The sequence below is a fragment of the Entelurus aequoreus genome, linkage group LG09, assembly GCF_033978785.1.
Source record: "Entelurus aequoreus isolate RoL-2023_Sb linkage group LG09, RoL_Eaeq_v1.1, whole genome shotgun sequence".
NCBI classification, from domain to species: domain Eukaryota; kingdom Metazoa; phylum Chordata; class Actinopteri; order Syngnathiformes; family Syngnathidae; genus Entelurus; species Entelurus aequoreus.
Genome location: NC_084739.1, coordinates 26447095 through 26474946, shown reverse-complemented (window position 1 = coordinate 26474946; position 27852 = coordinate 26447095). Strand labels below are relative to the sequence as shown.

The following is a 27852-nucleotide window of genomic DNA, read 5'->3' as shown; positions in this document are numbered from 1 at the left end:
AAGTTGTTATTGTGAAAGAGATTTATTTTTCTGGCGTTGTGTCACATTGCCTTGCTCACACTTCGCCTCCTACCCCCAGCTTTGGTCAACTTTGAAAATCCACACGCAACCAACTTGACAGTTGGCACTATATGACTCAAGGAAGAAACATCAATTAGTCGGCATCCCATGTAAGTGACTGTTTTCTTCCTATTCAAAACATTGTTGCTGTGGGTTAATTTGATGCATATTTTGTACTAAAACAAATTCTTTGAAAATGTTCAATAATTATTTTTTAGAATACAAAATCACAACTTTTTACATAATTAAAAGATACAACTACATAACTACCTGACAGTAATTATCTTTATAAGCCTAGCACCAACACAGCACAGGGGACTCTTATGAATGTCCCGGTAAGGACGGGAGTCTAGCAATCTGTTTGCAGTGCTCTTGTCATTCATTAATTGATATTTTGTATGTGCTTATTCACCTGAAATTATTTTGGGGCCCTACACACTGCACATGATCTACGTATAGGGAGCAGCACCCCTCTACTTGGCTCGGTAAAGGATGAGAAACATTGTATTTAACTAATGGTGGAGTTAAAATTATAGATGTCATCTAGCATGGCACACACGAGAGTATGTTGTTTTTTCTAACCGGTTAAGCAAGGCAAGGTGTATAAATAAATGTAACATTCGGGAGACGCGTATCAGAAACCAGACAGACCTGACTTGTCATGATCTGTTTCTGGTTATCCTGGCTATGTTTGTGTCCTGAGTTGCACCTGAGCCCTGCCTTTCCCTTAGTTTCCTCCAATCAGTTCGTTCCTTCTTCTTGTGTCTAGTCCAGAGGGGTTTTCCAGGTAGGAGTTTCATCAAACTCAGTCCAAACTTAGAAGTCTGAGTTGATTTACCCTTAAATGGAAAACTCCAAGTCACAGGTTCCAGAATAGCTGATCTATACAGTAAGTGTTACAGTACTAATAGTAATATAGCTAAAATTTGTTCCATTTTGTCCACTAGCGACGCTGAGATCATTATTCATGCGTTCGTTACGTCTCGTCTCGATTACTGTAATGTATTCATTTCGGGTCGCCCTATGTCTAGCATTAAAAGATTACAGTTGGTACAAATGGCGGCTGCTAGACTTTTGACAAGAACAAGAAAGTTTGATCATATTACGCTTATACTGGCTCACTTGCACTAGCTTCCTGTGCACTAGAGATGTGACTTTAAGGTTTTACTACTTACGTATAAAATACTACACAGTCTAGCTCCATCCTATCTGGCTGATTGTATTGTACCATATGTCCCAGCAAGAAGAATTCCAGCTTATTAGTGATTCCCAGAGCCCAAAAAAAGTCTCCGGGCTATAGAGCGTTTTCTATTTGGGCTCCAGTACTCTGGAATGCCCTCCCGGTAACAGTTAGAGATGCTACCTCAGTAGAAGCATTTAAGTCCCATCTTGAAACTCAATTGTATACTCTAGCCATTAAATAGACCCCCCTTTTAGACCAGTTGATCTGTCGTTTCTTATCTGCTCTGCCCCCCTCTCCACGAAGGAGAGGGTGCAGAGCAGATTCGGTGACCACAGATTCGGTGCTCGCTGTTCAAAGTCGGGACCCGTGGTGGACCACTCATCTGTGCATCAGTTGGGGACTGCGCTGCTGACCTGTCTCCACTCAAGATGGTCTCCTGCTGGCCCCACTATGGACTGGACTCTCACACTATTATGTTAGATCCACTATGGACTGGACTCTCACATGGTCCCCTCCAAGGTTTCTCATTGTCATTCCATTGGGTTGAGTTTTTTCTTGCCCTGATGTGGGATCTGAGCCAAGGATGTCGTTGTGGCTTGTGCAGCCCTTTGAGACACTCGTGATTTAGGGCTATATAGGTAAACTTTGATTGATGATCGATTGATGCTAAAATGTGAGATTTAGCCCTTGTTGAAAGGCTATTTGCAGCCCTTTGAGACACTTGTGATTTAGGGCTATATAAATAAACATTGATTGATTGATTGATATTTCACTTGTAATTTAGCTTATTATTCAGTTATATTCATAACGATGAAATACCCCAAAAAATATACTTATTAATCTAAAAAATCTAAAATATCATGTGTGTGTATATGTGTGTATCTTTGGGTGTCCCACGATTCGATTCAATATCGATTTTTTTCGATTCAACGCGATTCTCGATTCAAAAACGATAATTTTCCCGATTCAAAACGATTCTCTATTCATTCAATACATAGGATTTCAGCAGGATCTACCCCAGTCTGCTGACATGCAAGCAGAGTAGTAGATTTTTGTAAAAAGCTTTTATAATTGTAAAGGACAATGTTTTATCAACTGATTGCAATAATGTAAATTTGTTTTAACTATTAAATGAACCAAAAATATGACTTATTTTATCTTTGTGAAAATATTGGACACAGTGTGTTGTCAAGCTTATGAGATGCCATGCAAGTGTAAGCCACTGTGACACTATTGTTCTTTTTTTTCTTTTTTTATAAATGTCTAATGATAATGTCAATGAGGGATTTTTAATTACTGCTATGTTGAAATTGTAACTAATATTGATGCTGTTGATAATATTCATTTTTGTTTCACTACTTTTGGATTGTTCTGTGTCGTGTTGGTGTCTCCTCTCAATTGCTCTTTTTATTGCAGTTCTGAGTGTTGCTGGGTCGGGTTTGGTTTTGGAATTGGATTGCATTGTTATGGTATTGCTGTGTATTGTTTTGTTGGATTGATTAATTAAAAAAAATAAAAAAATAAAATTAAAAAAATGGAAAAAAATAATAATAAAAAAAGAAAAAATAAATCGATTTTTAAAAATGAGAATCGATTCTGAATCGCACAACATGAGAATCACGATACGAATTCGAATCGATTTTTTCCCACACCCCTAATATATATATATATATATATATATATATATATATATATATATATATATATATATATATATATATATATATATATATATATATATATATATATATATATATACATACATATATATATATATATATATACATATATATATATATATATATATATATATATATATATATATACACAAACATATATATATATACATATATATATATATATATATATATATATACATATATATATATATATATATATACAGTATACATATATATATATATATATATATATATATATATATATATATATATATATATATATATATATATATATATATATATATATATATACAGTATACATACATATATATATATATATATATATATATATATATATATATATATATATATATATATATATATATATATATATATATATATATGTATATATGTGTGTGTGTAATTATTTATGTCATCATCATCAGCGATCACTCGGAGCGAGTATGATTGTCCTCCTGTTGGTGGGTCTGGTCATCTGTGGGTCCTCAGGTGGCTGCAGAGGCCAATCCGTGATCCACAGACTCTATTGCAGTGGGGGCATATGTATGTGGTTGTCCCATCTTAAAACTCATAGTGGATCTCTCCTTTCTTTGTTGCTTCTTGGTTTCCGCGGCACGGTGGAGGTCCTTTTCTAAACGTGCTGTGCCTTCATGGACCATCCTGCTCCACAAATCCCTCTGGTGGGCAGCCTCCTCCCAGGTGTTAAGGTTGATGCGGCATTTCCTCAGGTGGGTTTTGAGGTTATCTTTATACCGCTTCTTCTTGGGTGCGTTGTCCTTCCGTCTGTTTTGGAAGGCGACTGTCTGGCATGCGTATTACATGGCCTGTCCATCGCAGCTGGTGCCGAATGACAGTTGTAGTGATACTGGGCATGTTAACCTCCTTCACAACGCTAATGTTGGTTTGCCTATCTTCCCAGCTGATCCTGAGGATCTTGTGGAGACACTGCTGGTGGTACTGCTCCAGAGCATTCAGATGTCTGCTGTAGGTGGTCCAGCTATCAGCCCCGTAGAGCAGAGTGTACAGAACTACAGCCTCAGACTGATATTTTTTTTACTTCCACCCTCCCCCCAATGTCACCTTTTTCCCACCTTTTTGAGGAGCGCCTAAGTGAGGCTGATCCGTTGGCGGTCCCGTCTTGTCTCCCTGTAACGTATGTCTGCTCTTAGCGGGATTGTGCCGAAAATGTAATTTCAGTTCTTATGTGTCTTGTACATGTAAGAATGGACAATAAAGCTGATTGATTGATTGATAGACAAGAAGCCTGATGTTGGTCTGGATGACCCGATTCTCAAAAACGTTTTTCCTGAGCCTAGCAAAAGCTGCGCTGGCACAACATATGGTGGATCTCGGCATCGATGACAGCTCTTGTTGAAAGAAGACTGCCAAGATAGGCGAAATGCTCCACGTTTTCCAAGATGTTGTTGTCCACATGAATTATGGGGGTTGGGAGGGTGTGTCAGGGGCTGGTTGGTACAGGATCTGAGTCTTCTTTATGTTGATGTCAAGTCCCAGAGGTCGGTACACTCTGGCAAAAGCATCCAAGATGTTCTGGAGGTCCAGCTCAGAATGAGCAACTAGAGCATTGTCATCTGCGAACTGGAGCTCTGTAATGGAGGATGTAAGCACCTTGCTTTTTGCCCTGAACCTATTCAGGTTGAAGAGCCCGCCGTCTGTCCTGTATATGAACTGGACTTTCTCAAGTAGGTTTTGACTGGTGAAGTGAAGTATGGCTGAGATGAAGATGGCAAACAGGGTTGGTGCGATGATGCAGCCCTGTTTGACACCAGTGTCAACTTTGAAGGGAGCCGTTTCAGAGCCACTATTTCCAACAATAATAAGAATAATAATGGATTAGATATGTATAGCGCTTTTCTAGATACTCAAAGCGCTTCACTGAGAAGTGAGAACCCATCATTCATTCTCACCTGGTGGTGGTAAGCTACTTTCGTAGCCACAGCTTCCCCCGGGGTAGACTGACTACCGTTGCGGTGATGTCATCGTGCAACAGACGCAAGATCTTCAGATACTTGTCTGGGCATCTGATCTTCTGTTCACAGAATCAAAGGCCTTTGTTAGGTTAATGAATGCCATGTATAGTGGCAGGTGTTGTTCTCGACATTTCTCTTGCAGTTGACGAGCTGCAAAAATCATGTCCGACGTTCCCCTAGCTTGACGAAAGCTACACTGCAACTCCGGGAGGATCTCTTCTGACAGCGGCAATGACCGGTTGGCCAAAATACGGGCCAGTATTTTTCCTGTTGTGGACAGGAGGGAGACGCCTCTGTAGTTGCCACAGTCCGCCTTATCTCCCTTCTTGAAGATGGTGACAATCAGGGCGTCCCTGAGTTTGGCTGGGATTTCCTCCTTATCCCATATTTTACCAATGTGGCTGTGGATGTGGAAAAGGAGTTTTGGTCCGCCTTGCTTTATTATTTCTGCTGGTATCCCATCTGGTCCGGAAGCCTTGTTGTTACCCAGTTTCCTGATGGCATCCTGGACCTCATTTTCGGTGGGAGGATCACCCAAATGCTCCATGAAGGGTCGCTGAGGAATCTGGTTGATGGTTTCCATCTCCACTGTGGAGTTCCGATTCAGGAGCTCTTGGAAGTGTTCACGCCATCTGGAACTGATACCTACATCGTCCTTGAGCAGGGTTTGTCCATCTTTAGAGCGGAGGGGGTTTAGCCCTCGATAGCTGGGCTCATAAACAGCCTTGGTAGCATTGAAGAAACCCCTGGTGTCACCAGAGTCAGCAAGTTTCTGGATTTCCAGAGCCTTTTCCATCCACCATTGGTTTTTCAGCTCTCTCACTCTGCTCTGGACAAGTGCCTTTGCCTTGGCGTGAGCCTGCCTTTTGTCCATGCAGTTGATGTCGCTCTGCCAAGAACAAAAGGCTTTCCTTTTGGCATCAATCAACTGTTGTATTTCGATGTCGTTTTCATCGAACCAGTCCTGGTGTTTTCTGGTCACACACCTTCTCATTCAATTGGTTTTCTTTATTTCCATGACTATTTACATTGTAGATGTCACTGAAGGCATCAAAACTATGAATGAACACATGTGGAGTTATGTACTTAACAAAAAATGTGAAATAACTGAAAACAATTCTAGTTTCTTCAAAATAGCCACCCTTTGCTCTGATTACTTTTTTGCATACTCTTGGCATTCTCTCGATGAGCTTCAAGAGGTAGTCACCTGAAATGGTTTTCACTTCACAGGTGTGCTTGAAGCTCATCGAGAGAATGCCAAGAGTATGCAAAGCAGTAATCAGAGCAAAGGGTGGCTATTTTGAAGAAACTAGAATATAAAACATGTTTTCAGTTAATTCACCTTTTTTGTTAAGTACATAACTCCACATGTGTTCATTCATAGTTTTGATGCCTTCAGTGACAATCTACAATGTAAATAGTCATGAAAATAAAGAAAACGCATTGAATGAGAAGGTGTGTCCAAACCTTTTGCCTGTACTGTGTGTGTGTATATATATATATATATATATATATATATATATATATATATATATATATATATATATATATATATATATATATATATATATACACACATATATATGTACGTATGTATAAGTTTTTTTTGTTATATGCCCCTGAGAAACAACACATACATACACATACATTACTCCACATATGTTCATTCCTAGTTTTGATGCTTTCAGTGACAATCTACAATGTAAATAGTCATGAAAAAAGGATGTGTGTATATATATGTATATATATATATATATATATATATATATATATATATATATATACATATATACACACACACACACACACACACATACATGTATGTAAGTATATGTTTTTTTGTAATATACCCCTGAAAACGTCCACCCAATTCCTACAGACATTTTTGCATCAGTTTAAAGGACGCTGCGGTTCTCAGCTGGATATAGCACACATTTTAGTTATATTTACAACAGGGCAACAGCTACAACATGTACTGTACATTTGTTGATTAAAACATTGTTTGTTTACTTATTTGAGTTACAAACTGAGACCAAGAAGGGAACAAATGTGTTTAAAGTCGCTATGAAATCATAAGGAGTGGGAATGAATGACATCTATATCTCCCAACTTCTTTTCTGGATTGTTTTAATGAGAAACAGGAAATATGGGACGTACCAAATAGTATGTTTGAAATAAACTAATCCATACCCATAATATTGGCAAATTGTTGACGGTTGAATTCAACCTAGTCCGTAGAATCCCACAACAGAAGGCAGAAAGTATTAGAGAAAGGAAATGTATCATCTCTAGTCTGTGAAGACTGGGTGTGGTATCTGGAATTTAAAACCATCAACGGTCATAAAAATGAATGATCGAAAGGAACATGCCTCCGTGGGAATGTACACTGACAATCTGGCCATGCTTGCTTATAAGTTTGTTTTTAAAACATATAAGTTTTAAAAACAAAAATGCCTATGGGAAAACGGCAGCGCATGAGTGATGCGTTTATCAACCTTCAGACAGTTTTTCCTGTAGTAAAACAACAAAATAAATGGGAGCTGTGTCTCTGTAATCTGTCAGATTTCATTTTATGAAATGTTATGGTCTAAAGTTATTAATTCTATGTTTTAATGAAGTAAACTTTACATCTTGAATCAGGAATTATGATTGAATCTTTTCTTCATTATTTTCTGTTTTAAAAGGTTAGGTTTGGACACCGGAGAATATGAATGGGTGTTGTCAAGACATGCATAATTATTGTACTGCCTTCACTGCAAAGTGGTGGAAGAAGAAGACAACAAACTGAGTCATTAGGTTGATAAAAAGCGTCTTCCGTTCCGCTCTGGTGTAGAAGGTATGCCATATTATATATTTTTTTTGTTACTGACTTTAATTGTCTGGTCAATTCTGGCTGGAATAAATGCATTTTGACTTTGTTCATTCATTTTTCTGTTCTCACTTTTTGTTTTCAGTTTGTTTTGGAAATAAAGATGAGGATTGTTGATTTAGCGGTCTCCAAATTGGAGCTATTTAAAAAAAAAAATTAAAAAAATGAGTGGTGAGCTTTTTGAGTTTTATTTACAAAATAACATATACATTTGACTTAACTTCACTTTATGAAGCGGTTTTAGATGAATTCACGCGAATTCAAGCACTCCCCGGGAAGCATACACGGAATTGCAACTTTCTGCAATTGTCCAATTTTGCTCAATCAAATTTGTCTCTGAACGGCGCTCAAACCCGAACTTTAACTATCTTATCAAAAATGATGTTTATTTATTGTGTACACAAAGCTGGAACAACAACATGTATCAATATATTAACTATTCATTGCTCAAACGCCACAATTGTCGTCCTCCCGCGTAGCTCAGACCCTCTTCCTGTTCCCGTCTACAGCGCTAAGCCTGCTGGGTAATGTGATATATGTATTTGTATATTTCTTTAACCTTTTTAAATCTAGGGTAAGGCAAATAACAGATGAACAGAGTTTCATTTGCAATGCTGACCTAGCAAGGAGACAGCATTTAAATGTTAAAAATGTTTAAGTCTGATGATAATCTCTTATTGTCTCTCATTTACCAACACAAATTACTACTATAGATCACTTTCAACAGTTCAAAAATGTTCTTAACTTGTAGGGGTGAATATGTTGGAACATAAATTAATGTTTAGGATGGCGAAACACTTTTCGAGCGTAAAGGCATGTTTCATGTTAAATTTCTGGACGATATGGATGCCTTTGGTGGTGTTTCTTTCCACAAAATATATACTTTCTATATTACATTTCTTACTATTATTAGTTATGGTTAATTAAAACGGTACAGTAATTTGACAATGAGCTCCGAGTATGTGCTTTTACTCTATTGTGCACTTTTAAGTATTTGCGGTATAAAACGAGTAAAACATCAATACAGTATTTTCTTCTCCCATTTCTGTAGCAATCTTGTGCTTTTTACATGAAACACTTACCACTCTGATAACATATTCACTAAAAAAGCCTCCAAACTCCTAGAAGGACTGCATAATGTCTGAAATCAGGTGGCAGGTTTCTTGGGGCGCCTTCCGCAATTCTGAACAAACCAAAAAAAAAAAACACATCAGCCCCCACCACCACCACCACGGACAAAATGCACACCTGTTGCAATCACATTCTTATACTGTGAAATGTACCGCGGTATAGAGGACTCAACTCCCTTTTATCAATCGACACTTAAAATGTTCCATGGCACATATGGGGCTGGGGGGGACTTATTGTCCATGTTGATGATTGAATGCAATTAACTCTTTAACTCAGGAATTCAAGGTTAAGGCAGGACACACTGCACCATTGACCACTCATTGGTCCCCAAGAATGAAGGTCCTGCTAAAAGATGAGATGCTGATTGCGGAAGGAAAACTGCTAAAATACTTACCCAAGTGTTTTCAGGTATAGACATGCAGGCATTTCAACGTTTTTGTTTTTTCTAATGCATTAATTGTTTTGTTGGTAAACCACTGCCACTCTTTCACTGTCTTTGTAGATCTTTGGAATAGTATTTGCCTTTAACAGGAACAAAACAAATTCCGTACAGTTCATCGTTGATACATGGCCTGATTTTAAAGTCATCATTTGCCGAACTGATCCAGAGGTGAGTTTGCATACAATTAGGTACCCTCTGGAGTTAGCACCCCACCTCACTTCAGTTCAGTTCAGTTCAGTTTCAGTTTATTTTGAACATGCATACAATACAATGTAATGCATCACATATTTCCAGTTGTTTCATTACAGCACATCCGAAAAGGAGTAGGAAGAAGCAGAGCGTATTTAATCCTACCTCTTTTCATACCATAGCAATGTTGTCCTATTTCCTTGTTCTCTGTAACAGAACATGGAACAAATAAATAATAAATAAATAATATACCATAGTAAGTAAACAAATATTAAATACATAAATAATCTTTGTCTCAATAAAAAAAAAAAAAGAGTTCAAAATCTTCATCATAATTCTTGTTCTGTGTACTTTGTGAACACTTGTAGTTTGAACCGTCTCTTAAACTGAATCATATTGGTGCTTTGTTTGATTTCTTTGGTTAATCCATTACATAATTTAATTCCACATACTGATATACTAAAGGTTTTAAGTGTTGTACAAGCATACAAATGTTTTGAATACATTTTCCTCTAAGGTTTTATTTATCCTCTTTTGTTGAGAAAAAATGTTGTATATTCTTAGGTAGCAGGTTATAGTTTGCTTTGTACATAATTTTAGCTGTTTGCAAATGCACCAAATCGTTTCCATAATTGTGATTGAATAAATAAAGGGTTTGTATGTTCTCTATATCCAACATTATGCATTATTCTAATTGATCTTTGTTGTAAGACCGTAACTCTGTAAGCTGTGTGAGCGCTTTGAGTATCTATAATAGGAAAGCGCGATATAAAATCTAATCCATTATTATTATTATTAAGTGAATGAATCGCACATTTGTAGTTGTTTCTAGAGATGCCGATAAATGCTTTAAAATGTAATATCGGAAATTATCGGTATCATGTTTTTTTTTATTGGTATCGTTTTTGTTTTGTTTTGTTTTGTTTTTTAATTAAATCAACATAAAAAAACACAAGATACACTTACAATTAGTGCACCAACCCAAAAAACCTCCCTCCCCCATTTACACTCATTCACACTCATTCACACAAAAGGGTTGTTTCTTTCTGTTATTAATATTTCTGGTTCCTACATTATGTCACACCGCGGTGAGGAGAGTCTTGTCTTGGTTTTTTCTGTCTTGTGATTTGCATGTATTATTTTGAAAAGCAACTCCTCTTGTTTCAGATCACGGGCCCTTCCTCTTGTGTCACCAGTCTGACGTCATCCCTGACCCTTGATTGTTTCCACCTGTTTCCCATTACCCTCATGTTCCATATAAGCCCATCCCTCCCCTTGTTCTGTGCCAGATTGTCTCGATCTTTCGTGCCTGTCTTGCGTCCAAGTTCATGTTCTTGTCTTGCCTCGTCCCACGACCACGTCCGTTTATCCAGTGTTTTTCTAGCTGTAATTTTGAGTTAACTTTTTCCTCCCTCAGAGCGACCTTTGTTATTTAACCTTTTTCAACCGCAGTGGTGAGTTATGATTTTTCCTTAACATTTCCTTCCTCAAAGTTTGAGTGATTTTTGTTTATATAATTGTTAGAATAATATTGTGTGTAGTAAGTTTTGATAGTCCTTATTTTCTTCCTCCTGTTGGAGAGCTTTTTGTTAAAGTTTTTTATAGCAGATCCGTTGCTAGTTATATTTGTCTTATTTTTGTCAATTCCTCCGTTGGAGTGATTTTTGGTTCTTTCCCTTTTTGGAAACGTTTTTTTTTATATCACAGTAGTACCTCATAGTGATTGTAAATTTTCTGCTCTGGAGGTTAAGAGTTATTTTCAAAATAAAAGCCTTATTTAGAACCTCCCATCTCTGCATCTGAGTCCCTTCATTCGCCCAAGCCTGACATTATATATATCAATATAGATCTATACAGTCTGCAAGGGATACAGTCCGTAAGCACACATGATTGTGCATGCTGCTGGTCCACTAATAGTACTAACCTTTAACAGTTAATTTACTCATTTTCATTAATTACTAGTTTCTATGTAACTGTTTTTATATTGTTTTACTTTTTTTTTAATTCAAGAAAATGTTTTTAATTTATATATCTTATTTTATTTAATTAATTTTTTTTAAAAGGACCTTATCTTCACCATACCTGGTTGTCCAAATTAGGCATAATAATGTGTTAATTCCACGACTGTATATATCGGTATCGGTTGATATCGGTATCGGTAATTAAGAGTTGGACAATATCGGATATCGGCAAAAAAGCCATTATCGGACATCCCTAGTTGTTTCCCCATATTTCTACACAATAACTCAGATATCAAATCAAATCAACTTTATTTATGGTAACACCAGTGAGCAGTAAAGAATATGATTTTTGATCTAGAACATGTTTTGCTTTATTCATTATTGACGTGTTTCTTGCTACTTTATGTTGTATATTTTTATATGACATTTCCAGTTCATTTTATCATATATTGTTACACCCAAAAATGTGTTTTCTTTTACCCTTTCAATATCTACTTTGTCTATTTGAAAGTGTGTTTGACTTTCCCTTCTACTGGTACCAAATAGCATTATCTTAGTTTTACTGAGATTCAAAGATAGTCTGTTTTTGTCAAACCATCTTACTTCGGTGATTCTCAGAAAAAGCGAGACTTCACAAGAAAGGTGTCGCTCTTCAGCACGGATGAGCGGAGTTTGAAGAAAATGCTGTCAGAGGAGGATCCATTCGACTGGAGTTCTTGCTTTCGTCTTGGAGGTAATTTCACAACACTGAAGGAAATAACATCTGTTATACTTTATGATTCCCTTGAAACATGGAGGGCGTATCATACCCCTGAGGGAGCATTTATTTTTGATGAGCACTTGTCAGGTCTTGCTATCTTGCTCACGTTCTCACTTGCCTCCCTTCCCTTCAACCAACCATTCGTTTTCTATACCGCTTGTCCTCACCAGGGTCACACTCTGATTAAAGTTAAAGTACCATTGATAGTCACACACACACTAAGTGTGGTGAAATTACCCTCTGCATTTGACCCATCCCCTTGTTCCACCCCCTGGGAGGTAAGGGGAGCAGTGAGCAGCAGCGGTGGCCACGCTCGGGAGTCGTTTTGGTGATTTAACCCCCAATTCCAACCCTTGATGCTGAGTGCCAAGCAGGGAGGTAATGGGTCCCATTTTTATAGTCTTTGGTATGACTCTCTTTTCCCCGGCCGGGGTTTGAACTCACGACCTACCGACCTCAGGGCGGACAAACAACCATTACCACACACAATCACACCTGTGGTACAAAACATTTAGTCTCAAATAAACCTATTCATATTTTTGATGGTTTTGGGAGGAAGCTGGAGTACAAAAAACATGTATGGGCAAAATTTGCATAGGCCATAGGTAAAGTTGTCCAATTGATAATAATAATGATAATAATAATAATTACTGTAACTTGGCAGCACGGTGGAACAGTGGATATTGCTCGTGCCTCACAGCAAAAAATCCTTGGTGTGGTTCTCGGGCTCTGGGTCTTGCTGTTTGTTTTCCCCATGACTGCGTGGGTTCTCTCTGCACACAGATTAACGTCTCCCATTTCAATTAATTTAAATACAATTGGTGCTTGACCCCCCAAAACTGCACAGTTTTACCATGTAAAAACAGGATTTTTTAAAAAGAAATACAAACTTTTAGAGAAAAAATATCGTATGAAAATATAATATAATGTACTACAAAGAGCTACAGTAGTTTTATGAAGTAATGTAATAATAATAGTGTTTTCCTTGGAGTGCAGACTTCTGTGGTATCTCCTTCCAGCTGCTTCTCCATCAAACACACCATCAGCAGCGTTTCCATATTTTCACTGACAAATGTCCGCTATTTAGAGATTATTTTAACATTCTTGGCTGGCATTAGACTCATCCTGCCTCAGTATGGTGAATACTAGCATCGATACGCTCAAGTTGTTCTGACATTTTTTTTGATAATGTCTTTCTTTAATTCAATAAATATCATCCACTCCGTATTTTCATCACTGTCCTTCACATTTACTATCTTCCTTCCCATGATTTGGAAAACAAAGTGATGTCAATCTCAAGCTATAAGATAATGCTAGCAAGTAAGACCAGATATTATGAGCAGATATTAAAGGGGTTCACTGCGACATTCGCCACGCCAACTAATGAAACTTTAATTTTTACTTGCAACTTAAAGCAGAACAATTAGCGAAGAGACAGCTCTTATCTCAAAACACTCTTAATCTGAGTAACTCTTAATTTGAGGTACCAATGTCGTCAGTAGAACAAAACTAATTAGATGATGGCAGGTTAATTTGTGGATTCTATAATTGAGTTTAGCTGTTTGGGACTGTACTACATTTGTGAATTTTTATTATATCAATAAAAGGGTTGTGTTTTCTCTATATTCACCATTGTGTTATGTACTGGGGGGAGTAGACGGCACAGACAACAGGGGGCGTAGTTTGGCTCTATGATTTATTATATATATGTATATATAATAATGAAACAATAATATTAATAAATAAGGGAATGGAGTGTGACAAAAATCCAAGGGTGTATGGTGTGAGACTATGTGTAGGAATTAATGAGTGTTACCAGGAGTGTTGAGCGAGAGGCATGTCGAAAAGGGGCAAGACAGGCTCATAGATCCGTGATCCAAGCGGGAGGTCCGCGAGGCTGGAGACAGGCGTCCTGAGGTCCGTGTCCAAAGCGAGGGGTCGAGGATCGAGGGAGGCAGTCAGAGTCCAGAGGGGGATCCAGGGAAGTGAGGCGCACAGCTCCCTTCCAAGGCGACAGAGGATACTGCAGGAACAAGGGAAACGACGGGAACAAGTGAGCACAAGGAGCAGAGGAATACGGAGAGCAAACACAGAGAGCAATAGTGAGCATATAGAGCAGGACGTGGCTTACTGTACGCGAACAGAAGATTACGCTCTACCACGGGATAGCAGGTTGAGCAGCCTTATAAAGGCTGGTCTGATCACCAGCTCCAGGTGTGCTGATCGATGATAGATTGCAGCTGCTTGCTGCCGCCGGAGTGATGCGTGCAGTAGAAGAGGGGCCGTGGCCGTGTCCCAAGGTGTGCTCCGCGGGGCTCATTGAAGAGTGCGCAGTGGCATGCACCCGGGCCGTGACACATTGTGAATTATTCTAACTGACCTTTTTTGAGTAATGGACGTGTACTTTGGTAGTTATTCCCCAATATATCCTCAGGATAGTTCTCCGAATTTATTGTTCTCATGTAACACCTGAGGACAATATATTTTTTAATGGACTGTGCAATTAATTTGCAGGTTGTGACGTTTCTCATACCACCATGTTGAAAGAGGTTTCATCGAACAGAAATGTCAACTGCAAATGTGTGACTGTGACGCATCTTCTGTATTTGCCAGGGAGTAGTCATCTGGTCACACCAACATTTGACAGGTGTGTATGACAATTATACACACGCATACTTTACATACGCACATTTTTGTGTATACGGAAACATTTATCCACCCCTTACGTTTCAGCAACCATGATCATTATTTAGTGTAAGTTTGGACTCACCTTCTCATTCAATGCGTTTTATTTATTTTCATGACTATTTACATTGTAGATTGTCACTGAAGGCATCAAAACTATGAATGAACACATGTGGAGTTATGTACTTAACAAAAAAAAGGTGAAATAACTGAAAAAATGTTTTATATTCTAGTTTCTGCAAAATGGCCACCCTTTGCTCTGATTACTGTCAATACTCGGTCTTTGGCGTGGTTTGATCTCCCGTGGTGCAAAAGAAATGGAACGGACGTGGCGTGCAGGTAAAGACATAGTTTAATTATAACTATAAACTACAAAGTACAAACAAAAGGGTACAAACAAAAGGCGCTCACAGCGGAGGTAAAAAAACTTCACTAGGAAAAAACAAAAGGCGCGCACAATGGCGGAGAACTATGAACATTAAACAAACAAAAACTTACGTGACAAGAGATGAAACAAGAACTAACGTGACAAGGAACTGTGGACATGGCATGAATGGGTGATGTCGCCAGGCCGAACAACAGAAACAGAAAAGCCTATATAGTGACATGAAAAGTGAAAACAGGTGCGTGACTAACTGTGAACAGGTGCATGACATGACTGTGAAAACGTGAGACAGGTGTGTGTGAGTCCAAACGTGGAACAGGTGAAACTAATGGTTGCTATGGTGACAAACAAAACCAGGAAGTGAAACCAGGAACTAAGGAAGTGTCCAAAAAACAAAACAGCACATGGCCAAACAAAAACATGAACACAGACATGACAGAACCCCCCCCTTACGGACAGATCCCAGATGTCCAAAAACAAAAAACAGGATCAAGAGTCATGGGAGGGGGGGAGGGGGACATGGCGGTGGGTCGCCAGACCAGGTGTCCCCGAATCCACCGGGGCAGAGTCAGGTGGCGACGGCGGGTAGACCGCCGCTGAACCTGACGAGGTGGGCGACCTGGGAATGGCCACATTCGTGGCAGACGAGGAGGTCGGCGCACCTGGCGTGGCGGACGCCCATGGAATGGCCACATCCTTGGCCGACGAGGAGGTGGGCGCGTTGTCGTGGCAGGCAGCGAAGCTTGGCGCGTTGTCGTGGCAGGCAGCGAAGCTTGGCGTGGTGCGTCAGGCGGCGAAGCTTGGCGTGGGGGGTCTTTGTCTTGGCGGTCTTGGTCTTGGCAGCGTGGGTCATGGTCTTGGTCTTGGCATGGTTGGTCTTGGTCCTGGACTTGGCATGGTTGGTCTTGGTCTTGGACTTGGCGTGGTTGGTCTTGGCGTGGCGGTGCTTGGACTTGGTCTTGGTCACTTGGCGGGTCTTGGTCTTGGTCACTTGGCGGGTCTTGGTCTTGGTCACTTGGCGGGTCTTGGTCTTGGTCACTTGGCGGGTCTTGGTCCCTTGGCGGTTCTTGGTCTTGGTCACTTGGCGGGTCTTGGTCTTGGTCACTTGGCGGGTCTTGGTCTTGGTCACATGGCGGGTCTTGGTCTTGGCGAGGGTCTGGGTCTTGGTCTTGGACTTGGTCTTGGACTTGGCGTGGTTGGTCTTGGTCTTGGACTTGGCGTGGTTGGTCTTGGTCTCTTGGCGGTTCTTGGTCACTTGGCGGTTCTTGGTCACTTGGCGGTTCTTGGTCACATGGCGGTTCTTGGTCACTTGGCGGTTCTTGGTCACTTGGCGGTTCTTGGTCACTTGGCGGTTCTTGGTCTTGGCGTGGGTCAGCCACGGGCGGCGCTTGGCGGCGTGGGGCAGCCACGGGCGGCGCTTGGCGTCGTGGGGCAGCCACGGGCGGCGCTTGGCGTCGTGGGGCAGCCACGGGCGGCGCTTGGCGTCGTGGGGCAGCCACTGGCGGCGCTTGGCGTGGAGCAGGTACTGGCGGCGCTTGGCGTGGAGCAGGTACTGGCGGCGCTTGGCGTGGAGCAGGTACTGGCGGCGCTTGGCGTGGAGCAGGTACTGGCGGCGCTTGGCGTGGAGCAGGTACTGGTGGCGCTTGGCGTGGAGCAGGTACTGGCGGCGCTTGGCGTGGAGCAGGTACTGGTGGCGCTTGGCGTGGAGCAGGTAGATCTTGGCATGGTCGAAAAACTGGTGGTGGAGGTCGTGCTGGTGGCTGTGGCTTGGCAGGTCGAAAGACAGGTGGTGGTGGTCGTGCTGGAGGCTGTGGCTTGGCGTGACGAAAGACTGGTGGTGGGGGTCGTGCTGGTGGCTGTGGCTTGGCAGGTCGAAAGACAGGTGGTGGTGGTCGTGCTGGAGGCTGTGGCTTGGCGTGACGATGCTGACCCACCCCACCTGAACAATTCCCAGCCCTAGCCCCCCCCTCAAGGAGCGGATCCCAGACGCGCTCCCCGCGGTCTGGAACCGTCTTTTGGGGTGGGCGGAGGGGGTTCAGGAGGAGGGCAGAATCCTCCCCTCTAAATTGTCCAAAAGGTCTTTCGTTCCCCCCCACCTGGGCTTTTGTGGGTGAAAAAAAAATTTCTGACTTGGGCGTGGCATGAGTCCTGGGGGGCGGGGCATGAAAATTGGGTGACTGTGATTGACAGGATCTGATTTCTAAAAACATGTCTTGGTAATATTTAATCATGGATTTAGAGTCTTTGGTTGGATGTGGCTGACAAGAAAAAGAGTTCAGGGGGAAAAAATCCATGACGTCACCCACTGGCAGCGGCGTGACGTCGTCCTGGGGAAGCCGGGCTGGCTGCAGCTCGTTTCCGCCCGGAGGGGGAGGAGCTTGCGGGAACGATGCGTCCTTTCCAATGCTTGTGGAAGCCCTCCCTGACGTCCTTCGTTGGGAGCGGCGCTTCCGGGACTGCGGTGACGCAGCGCCATCCTCGGACCAAAGGGAGCTGATCGGCACCAGTTTGCCGGTCGGACCCCACATGAGATCCCTGCGCTCCATGGGGGAATGGCGGAGTGTCTCGGCTTCCATGGCGCGCAGGACCTCCCACGTTACGTCGTCAAAATTGTCCCATTTTTTTGCGGGAGAGCTCTCGTGCTGGCGACATCTGTCAATACTCGGTCTTTGGCGTGGTTTGATCTCCCGTGGTGCAAAAGAAATGGAACGGACGTGGCGTGCAGGTAAAGACATAGTTTAATTATAACTATAAACTACAAAGTACAAACAAAAGGGTACAAACAAAAGGCGCTCACAGCGGAGGTAAAAAAACTTCACTAGGAAAAAACAAAAGGCGCGCACAATGGCGGAGAACTATGAACATTAAACAAACAAAAACTTACGTGACAAGAGATGAAACAAGAACTAACGTGACAAGGAACTGTGGACATGGCATGAATGGGTGATGTCGCCAGGCCGAACAACAGAAACAGAAAAGCCTATATAGTGACATGAAAAGTGAAAACAGGTGCGTGACTAACTGTGAACAGGTGCATGACATGACTGTGAAAACGTGAGACAGGTGTGTGTGAGTCCAAACGTGGAACAGGTGAAACTAATGGTTGCTATGGTGACAAACAAAACCAGGAAGTGAAACCAGGAACTAAGGAAGTGTCCAAAAAACAAAACAGCACATGGCCAAACAAAAACATGAACACAGACATGACAATTACTGCTTTGCACACTCTTGGCATTCTCTCGATGAGCTTCAAGAGGTAGTCACCTGAAATGGTTTTCACTTCACAGGTGTCATAGTTTTGGTGCCTTCAGTAAATAGTCATTAAAATAAAGAAAACTCATTGAAATGAGAAGGTGTGTCCAAACTTTTGGACACACATTACTATTGGTAGAGAAGAAACTTGATATTACTTAGGTCAGGGGTCGGCAACCCAAAATGTTAAAAGAGCCATATTGGACCAAAAATACAAAAAACAAATCTGTCTGGAGGCGCAAAAAATTAAAAGCCATATTACATACAGATAGTGTGTCATGAGATATAAATTGAATTAAGAGGACTTAAAGGAAACTAAATGACCTCAAATATACCTACAGATGAGGCATAATGATGCAATATGTACATATAGCTAGCCTAAATAGCATGTTAGCATCGATTAGCGTGCAGTCATGCAGTTACCAAATATGTCTGATTAGCACTCCACACAAGTCAATAACATCAACAAAACTCACCTTTGTGCAGTAATGCACAACGTTAAAAGTCTGGTGGACAAAATGAGACCGAAAAAGAAGTGGCATAAAACACGTCCTAGAAAGTCGGAGAAAGTTATACATGTAAACAAACTACGGTGAGTTCAAGGACCGCCAAAATTAGTAGGACAAAACGGCGCTCGCCAAATACTCGAATCAGTGAAGTATGTTTAATATAAACAGTGTGATTTCTAACAATTAGGGAAGTTTGTGTCATGTTTGTCCTCCTCCAGAAACCATATTAAAACCAAAAATATATTTTTTTCCCGTCGTCTTTTTCCATTTTTCATACATTTTTGAAAAAGCTCCAGAGAGCCACTAGGGCGGCGCTCTAGAGCCGCGGGTTGCCGACCCCTGACTTAGGTAGTCAGTGTACTGTACTGTATGGAAAGCAATAAAAATGGGAAAAAAACACAAAGCAGTTATTTTTTTAAAAGCCTGCGACACAATTCAGTACATCTCACAGTGACCAAATTGTGTCCATAGTGTGAATATTTAGTGTGAGCACAATTGTTAGCAGTGCCTTAAAGTTTGCAACTTGCTCAAAGTTAAAAAAAAAAAAAGTTTAAATATAACAGGAACACCACCAGCTAGTTTAGGTTATCATTAGTGGTAGAATAGAACAAATACATTATTTTAAATGTCTATAATTTTCACAATTACATGATTTATTATCAATATATGCATGATTTCTTACCATAATACACATGATTTATTATTACATACATGATTTCTTATCATTATATACAGTACATGATTTCTTATCATTATATACATGACGTCTTATCATTATACACAGTAATGAAATGAAATTAGTTTATTTCGGTCATATAATCAACCATTTTGTGTGATCAATTTAACAGCACAAATTATACATATTAACGATCATACACATACACACACAAAAAGAAAAAGAATGACCAAAAAAGGAATAGGCTCAAAATAAGGCTTATATTTGCCTATGCTATACCTTCACTGAAAATTTGATTGCCTGGAACATCAACGTTAAAAAAATCAATAGGATGAAAGTAATCATTGCTTTATTTTGTAATGTTCCTTTATTTCACCTTTCAAGGCTTTCTTAAACCTTAACAAAGAACTACATGTCTTCAACTCATCACTGAGCTTGTTCCACCTTTTAACTCCTAAAACTGAAATACATTTGTATTTTATATTTGTTTCTTACATTACCTATTTCAAAAATCTATGTCTCTACTGTAAATTATAGTTTTCTCCTCTTAATTTAAATAACCTAAGAATATACAAGCTGGAAGGCTGTTGTTCTTCTTTACTCGAAACAAAATGTTCATTGTTTTTAAAATACTCATAATATTTAATTAAAATTGATTGTCAGGATTAATAAATCTAGCATTCAGGCTGTCAATCATAGCTGTTTCACCCGAGGCGCGTGCAAATACACAGAAGCATTCCAAGAGAAGCAACTGACAAATTGCAGTCATGTCTATGGATGTTCTCATTTATCCAGGAATGTACACTATATTGCCAAAGGTTTTTGGCCACCTGCCTTGACTCACATATGAACTTGAAGTGTTATCCCATTCCTAACCCATAGGGTTCAATAGGATATTGTTCCACCTTTTGCAGCTATTACAGCTTCAACTCTTCTGGGAAGGCTGTCCACAAGGTTGCGGAGTGTGCTTATAGGAATTTTCCACAATTCTTCCAAAAGCGCATTGGTGAGGTCACACACTGATGTTGGTCGAGAAGGCCTGGCTCTCAGTCTCAGTTCTAATTCATCCCAAAGGTGTTTTATCGGGTTCAGGTCAGAACTCTGTGCAGGACAGTTAAGGTAATCCACACCAGACTCTGTCATCCATGTCTTTATGGACCTTGCTGTGTGCACTGGTACACAGCCATGTTGGAAGAGGAAGGGGCCCGCTTCAAACTGTTCCCACAAGGTTGGGAGCATGGAATTGTCCAAAATGTTTTGGTGTCCTGGAGCATTCAAAGTTCCTTTCACTGGAACTAAAGGGCCAAGCCCAACTCCTGAAAAACAACCCCACACCATAATTCCTCCTCCACCAAATGTCACACTCAGCACAATGCAGTCCGAAATGTACCGTTCTTCTGGCAACCTCCAAACCCGGACTCGTCCATCAGAAATTTCACGACTGGATTTGAGGTGAGCTCCTGAGAGTGGCCCATTCTTTCACAAATGTTTGTAGAAACAATCTCCATGCCTAAGTGCTTGACTTTACACACCTGTGGCCGGGCCAAGTGATTAGGACACCTGATTCTGGGTGGCCAAATACTTTTGGCAATATAGTGTACCTGTCATGCACGCTGTGAAACATTTTTTTGTAAATTCAAAGCAAATTGCTGGCTAACAATTGCACTACTTTCACAGTAACATACTTTTTCTGTGAAAGTAACTGCTGCATGTGAAATGTAAGCGTACTGGTCTTTAATGTCATTTGTTGCAAAGTTACAGTAAATTTTGATTACAACAGTAAAATACTATTAAATGCTGGTAAGTTTTGACAGTGCAGTCCTTTCATGCTCACTGTGTCTGTTGTTGATGCACACCTTTGTATTCCCTTCCTTTTTAACCTGACAAACAGGCTTTGCGGCAGTCGTTGCAAGATGCCGCACTTGAAAATGTTTGTCTTCAGTTTCCTGAAGATTGATTGCCCAAAATGTTTTGGTATCCTGGCGCATTCAAAGTTCCTTTCACTGGAACTAAGGGGCCAAGCCCAACTCCTGAAAAAAACAACTCCGCACCATAATTCCTCCTCCACCAAATTTCACACTCGGCACAATGCACTCCGAAATGTGCCGTTTTCCTGGCAACCTCCAAATCCAGACTCATGCATCAGATTGCCAGATGGAAAAGCGTGATTCACTGCTCTAGAGTCCAGTGGTGACGTGCTTTACACCACTGCATCCCACACTTTGCATTGGACTTGGTGATGTATGGCTTAGATGCAGCTGCTCGGCCATGGAAACCCATTCAATGAAGCCCTCTGCGTACTGTACGTGGGCTAATTGGAAGGTCACATGAAGTTTGGAGCTCTGTAGCAACTGACTGTGCAGAAAGTCGGCAACCTCTTTGCACTAAGCGCTTCAGCATCCACTGGCCCCTTCTCTGTCAGTTCTGTCGTGGCTGAGTTGCTGTTGTTCCCAAACTCTTCCATGTTCTTATAATAAAGCCGACAATTGACTTTGAAATATTTAGGGGCGAGGAAATTTCACGACTGGATTTGTTTCACAGGTGGCATCCTATGACAGTTCCATGCTGGAAATTACTGAGCTCCTGAGAGCGGCCCATTCTTTCACAAATGTTTGTAGAAACAGTCTCCATGCCAAAGTGCTTGATTTATACACCTGTGGCCGGCCCAAGTCATTAGGACACCTGATTCTGATCATTTGGATGGGTGGTCAAATACTTTTGGTAATATAGTGTATTTTAAAAACACAACACAACACAACACAAGGAGGGTGTGCACGGCCAAGTTGGAGTGTTGGGGATAAATAATTGGAGGTTTGGCCCCAGCTTCTATCTAGATCTGACTATTCAAAGTCTAAGACTATGAGCATGAACTGATAAAGCCTACTTGGATGAGAGGCGAAGCGTCTTCGAACACAAACTGTACAGTCAAGGTGTGATCGATTAAATGCTCTAAGAAATGTGTAGTCGTGTTGTTACAATAGGCCTTGGCTATTCAATTACAAACTCAGTTGGGCCAGATTTTTAAAACAGCGCTGACTGGGCCAGACATTTGCGGCAGTCAGCAATCAAACGTCATGACAAATAATACATGAAAGCAATGCAACATAATGATACAGACAACATTATTTTCCAGCCCGAGCCAAAATGTGTTTTCATAATCTGTCACTTCCTTTTTTTTGCCGACACACTGAAAGTCAAACACAAATACAAATAGACGGAATAGAAATTGAAAGAGTAAATGAAACCAAATTTCTAGGTAAAATGATTGATGATAAAATGAACTGGAAATCTCATGTAAAAAATATACAACATAAAGTAGCAAGAAACACGTCAATAATGAATAAAGCAAAACATGTTCCAGACCAAAAATCACTTCATATTCTCTACTGCTCGCTAGTGTTACCATATCTGAGTTATTGTGTAGAAATATTGGGAAATAACTACAAAAGTACACTTCATTCATTAACGGTGTTACAAAAAAGATCAATTAGAATAATACTTAATTTTGGATATAGAGAACATTCCAAGCCTTTATTTATTGAATCGAAAATACTGAAATTCCACGACATAGTGAATTTGCAAACAGCTAAAATTATGCACAAAGCAAACTATAACCTGCTACCCAAGAATGTACAGTGATTCTTCTCAACAAAAGAGGAGAAATATAATCTTAGAGAAAAATGTAATTTAAAACATTGGTACGCACGTACAACACTTAACTCCTTTAGTATATCAGTATGTGGGATTAAATTATGGAATGAATTAAGCAAAGAAATCAAACAATGTACTAAAATAATCCACTTCAAGAAACTCTTCAAACTTAAAGTGTTTACAAAGTACAAAGAAGAAGAACCATGATAAACATCCATCCATTCATTTTTGAGATAAACTTACTTATCTCACCATATGAAATATAACTTACTTCACAAAATATTTTTTATTTATTTTTATTCTTATTACTTATGGAGTATATTGTGAATAGATTGAGAACGGGAAGTGAACAAACGTTTTAGCAACTGCTATGTAAAGGAAAAGGGGTGGGAATAAATAAACTCTGTTTCTGCCTACTCTTTTTCGAACATGTTGAATAGAGAAACTGGAAGTTGTGATGTATCATGTTGTTTGCATGATACATGTTCCAAATAAACACAAACTCAACCCAACTCAACTTCCGAAAGTCAGCACGCTTTTCGACAGCCACTTGAGGTTGAAAACACGCACAGGCATTAGCTTTTTGGCAAAGTTTAGCTGCTAGCGTTAACTGTCATTGAAAGTATATTCTGCCATAACAACAACATGACTGTAAATTGTCAGTTAACTGCTTTTGTATGTATGCACGCACTCCTTGTGTGGACGAGACAGCGGAGAGTGACAAACGGCAGACTCAATCCTCATGCTGACGAGCATTTTTTATTCAATGTAACTTAAAATTCTGAAAAATAAAGATTTTGTTGACCAGCAAAATAGTTATTAAGTACAGGACCAGGGTTTCCCCTTAATGTAACCAACAGTGGCACACTGCCACAGCAATATCAGGGTGAGCAGCACTGACAAAGGACAATCACTCACGGTGAACAATGATCCATGCATGTGCAATGGGCAGGGTTGCCATATATAGGAGCCAGATTGGCAACCAGGAACAGGTGTGTTCAGGTTGTCAATGAGAAACAGATAGAAGAAAAAAAAAAAAAAATCACAGCGGTCATGACAGATGGTTACTGGAATCCTTTTCTATTCCTCCATGACGACTTGGACAGCTAGTGGATGTTTGATAACTTGCACTCATCCACCTTCCTTCCACTTGAGGATGCCCCACAGGTGCTCAATTGGATCCAGGTCTGGTGATGTACTTGACCAATCCCTCACCTTCATATTCCTCAGCGAGGCACTTGTTATCTTATGTTTGGGCTCCTTATCATGTTTTAAAATGTCACAATACATATAAGAATTCATGTGTCTCTCAGTGAACTAGTGTTGTCCCGATACCAATATTATGGTACCGGTATCGGTACCAAAATGTATTTCGACACTTTTCTAAATAAAGGGGACCACAATAAATTGCGTTATTGGCTTTATTTTAACAAAAAAATCATACGGTACATTAAACAAGGCCACCTGCTCAGTGGCCTTGTGGTTAGAGTGTCCGCCCTGAGACTGGAAGGTCGTGAGTTCCAACCCCAGCCTAGTCATACCAAAGACTATAAAAATGGGATCCATTGCCTCTCTGCTTGGCACTCAACATCAAGGGTTGTAATTTGGGGTTAAACTTTAACTTTATTGCAAGTTTGTCCTTAAATAAAATAGTGAACATACTAGACAACTTGTCTTTTAGCAGTAAGTAAGAGAACAAAGGCTCCTAATTAGTCTGCTGACATATGCAGTAACATATTGTGTAATTTTCCATTCTATTATTTTGTCAAAATTATTAAGGACAAGTGGTAGAAAATGAATTATTAATCTACTTGGTCATTTACTGTTAATATCTGCTTACTTTCTCTTTTAACATGTTCTATCTACACTTCTGTTAAAATGTAATAATTACTTATTCTTCTGTTGTTTGGATGCTTTACATTAGTTTTGGATAATACCACGAATTTGGGTATCAATCCGATACCAAGTAGTTATAGGATCATACATTGGTCATATTCAAAGTCCTCATGTGTTCAGGGACATATTTCCTGAGTTTATAAACATAATATGAATTTTTTAAAAACAAAAGAAGATGTGATGCCAAAAAAATATCGACATAATCATAGTAGTTTCGACTACATACGCTATTGTACTTGGTATCATTACAGTGGATGTCAGGTGTAGATCCACCAATGGCGTTTGTTTACATTTTGACGCCAGTGAGTTACGGTATGTAATGAAGCATGTTTAGCTATTCCTCGTCCTGCAGGGATGATACTTGTAAGAAACGTACTTTATTTGTCACCATGGAGGCGAGGATTAGTGATTTAGAAGTAGCTAAAACACTGCCGACGGTGGATGGATGTTAGCCGCTTGCTAGCTAGCCATGTCTTAAAGCACCTCTTCCTGAGCGCGTTTCAGTGTTATAGCTTCACTTTTATCGTCAGGTTTTAAGCCAAAATGCGTCCGTTCTCCCTTTTCTGTCTACACACTGTGTCTTCTTGGAAGTACTCCATGATTGTGTGCTACCGAGCATGATCGTCTGCTCGTAAACCAGCAATGACATGACGTGACGACGATGGGGGCGCAGGGGATTGCGGGACCAGTACTTTCCAAAGGCGGTATAGTATCGAATATGATTCATTAGCATCGCGGTACTATACTAATACCAGTATACCGTACGACCCTTTGTCTCTCAGTGAACCACAGTGTTGGCAGCACTCATGCAGTCCCAGACCATGACGTGCACCATCACCATGCTTGACTGTTGGAAAGACACAATCATCCTGGTACTCACTTGCGTTGCAAGCTATTAAGACAATACTGGCTGTGTGTAGTAAATACACACATGGCTGTTGACATGTGTGGGGTGTGCTCACTTCTCCATATTTTCTTGCTACTTTTAGTAACCTTTTATATATTTTTGTTCGTTTTACAGTCAGCTGAAATCCAGGATTTCATCTCTCGATTGTTCCCACGCTGACCTGGTAAATTGCACATGGAAGTTGGGTGGAACTGAACAAACCAAGAACATTGTCACATTCCTCATCAGCAACTTCCCATCATGTTGCATCACTGATTACCAGGGTCGGCCTGTATCATGGATGGGGATGTATGACTCCTTGGCAATAGGCATGTTGTATACTCAGCCTGAGTACAGACAGAAGGGTTACGCCAAAGTGTTGGTCCATACCATGGCCCGCAGACTCCTTGCTGACGGCTACCCAGTGTTCTGCTACATAGAGGAGGGCAATGCCGTCTCTTACAAGCTTTTTAAAAGTCTGGGCTTTATTGAGGATCCTTCATTCAGAGCATCATTGTTTGAGTTCAAAGTCTGATATTTTTAAAAGGGAACTGCACTTTTTGGGGAATTTTGCCTATCATTCACAATCACTATGAGAGACAAAAATACACATAATTTTTTTTGGGGGGGGGGCGTTAAAGATGATAAAAAAACGCTTTGAAGATGTGGCTAATGGAAGCAACTGTTGTAGCCTTCAAAGCCTCCAAAACAATGTCAAAACCCTAGAATGTTTTATATACACGCTCAATAATGCAGTAACAGACACGTTCATAACAATCATAATCAAAAATCATAATCAGAAATACTTTATTAATCCCCGAGGAGAAATTACATTTTTCAGCACAATCCCATTCAAGAGCAGACAAACATTACAGGGAGACAGAACAGGATCGCTGACGGGTCTGCCAACTTCCCGCGGCCCTTACAAAAAAGGTGAGAAACAGGTAAACGCTGGGGATGGGGCGGGGCTTGTGAGAAAAAAAATATTCAGTCTAAGCCTGGGCCCCTGGAGAGGGGGTCCAGACTGAGACCAAGGGGAAAAAACATCATAGCCATAGCACACATAAACATGTGTGTAAGAGGGAAACATCAAATCAATCAATCAATCAATGTTTATTTATATAGCCCTAAATCACAAAAGTCTCAAAGGGCTGCACAAGCCACAACGACATCCTCGGCACAGAGCCCACACAAGGGACGTCGATGTGAATGACTATGAGAAACCTTGGGGAGGATCGCATATGTGGGTAACCCCCCCCCCCCCCCCCCCCCCCCCCTCTAAGTACAGTCCCTAGTGGATCCAATACAAAGTACATTGAAGACACTAGAAGAGCCGAGCTGATGCAACCAGCCACTTCTACACACAGCCACAAAAGTAAAACAACAACAAAGAAAAAAAAACATGTACACTGTGGTGGCCTCTGCGATGTTCCACGCCAGCTGGGATGGGGGGAGCATGGCCAGAGACAGGAGCAGACCCAACAAAGCAACCAAGAGAGCCGACTCCACCCTCGGCCGCCGACCAACTCTCGGCCAGTGTCCAGTCCGCATGGATGAGCGAGGATACGTCCAAGGAGACCGAGGTGTTGGATACCTGCTCATTCAGCCAAGACACTGTGAAGCTTG

At 40.6% G+C, this 27852-nt stretch overlaps 2 protein-coding genes across 5 annotated transcripts in view; one reads left to right on the top strand and one right to left on the bottom strand.

The window, feature by feature from the left end:
* The window catches only part of LOC133657846 (glycine N-acyltransferase-like protein 3), a 34064-nt gene extending 25169 nt beyond the window's left edge, over positions 1-8895 (bottom strand). The window contains exon 1 of the mRNA XM_062059629.1: positions 8886-8895. The gene's annotated coding sequence lies outside the window, so the exon portion shown is untranslated. The remainder of the gene's footprint in view (positions 1-8885) is intronic.
* On the top strand, positions 138-27468 carry LOC133657307 (glycine N-acyltransferase-like protein 3). 4 transcript variants are annotated; one of them, XM_062058473.1, is made up of 7 exons: positions 138-170; positions 7624-7770; positions 9211-9342; positions 9437-9544; positions 12145-12259; positions 14801-14933; positions 26362-27468. In XM_062058473.1, the coding sequence occupies exons 3-7, from the start codon at positions 9268-9270 to the stop codon at positions 26759-26761; spliced, it is 831 nt and encodes a 276-aa protein (XP_061914457.1). In that variant the 5' UTR covers positions 138-170; positions 7624-7770; positions 9211-9267; the 3' UTR covers positions 26762-27468. The 4 variants fall into 4 exon arrangements, with proteins under 4 accessions (XP_061914457.1, XP_061914458.1, XP_061914455.1 ...); XM_062058474.1 differs by lacking the exon at positions 138-170 and adding an exon at positions 857-949 and having other exon boundaries at positions 7619-7770; positions 9488-9544; XM_062058471.1 differs by lacking the exon at positions 138-170 and adding an exon at positions 857-949 and having other exon boundaries at positions 7619-7770.
* Positions 27469-27852: the final 384 nt, after the last annotated feature.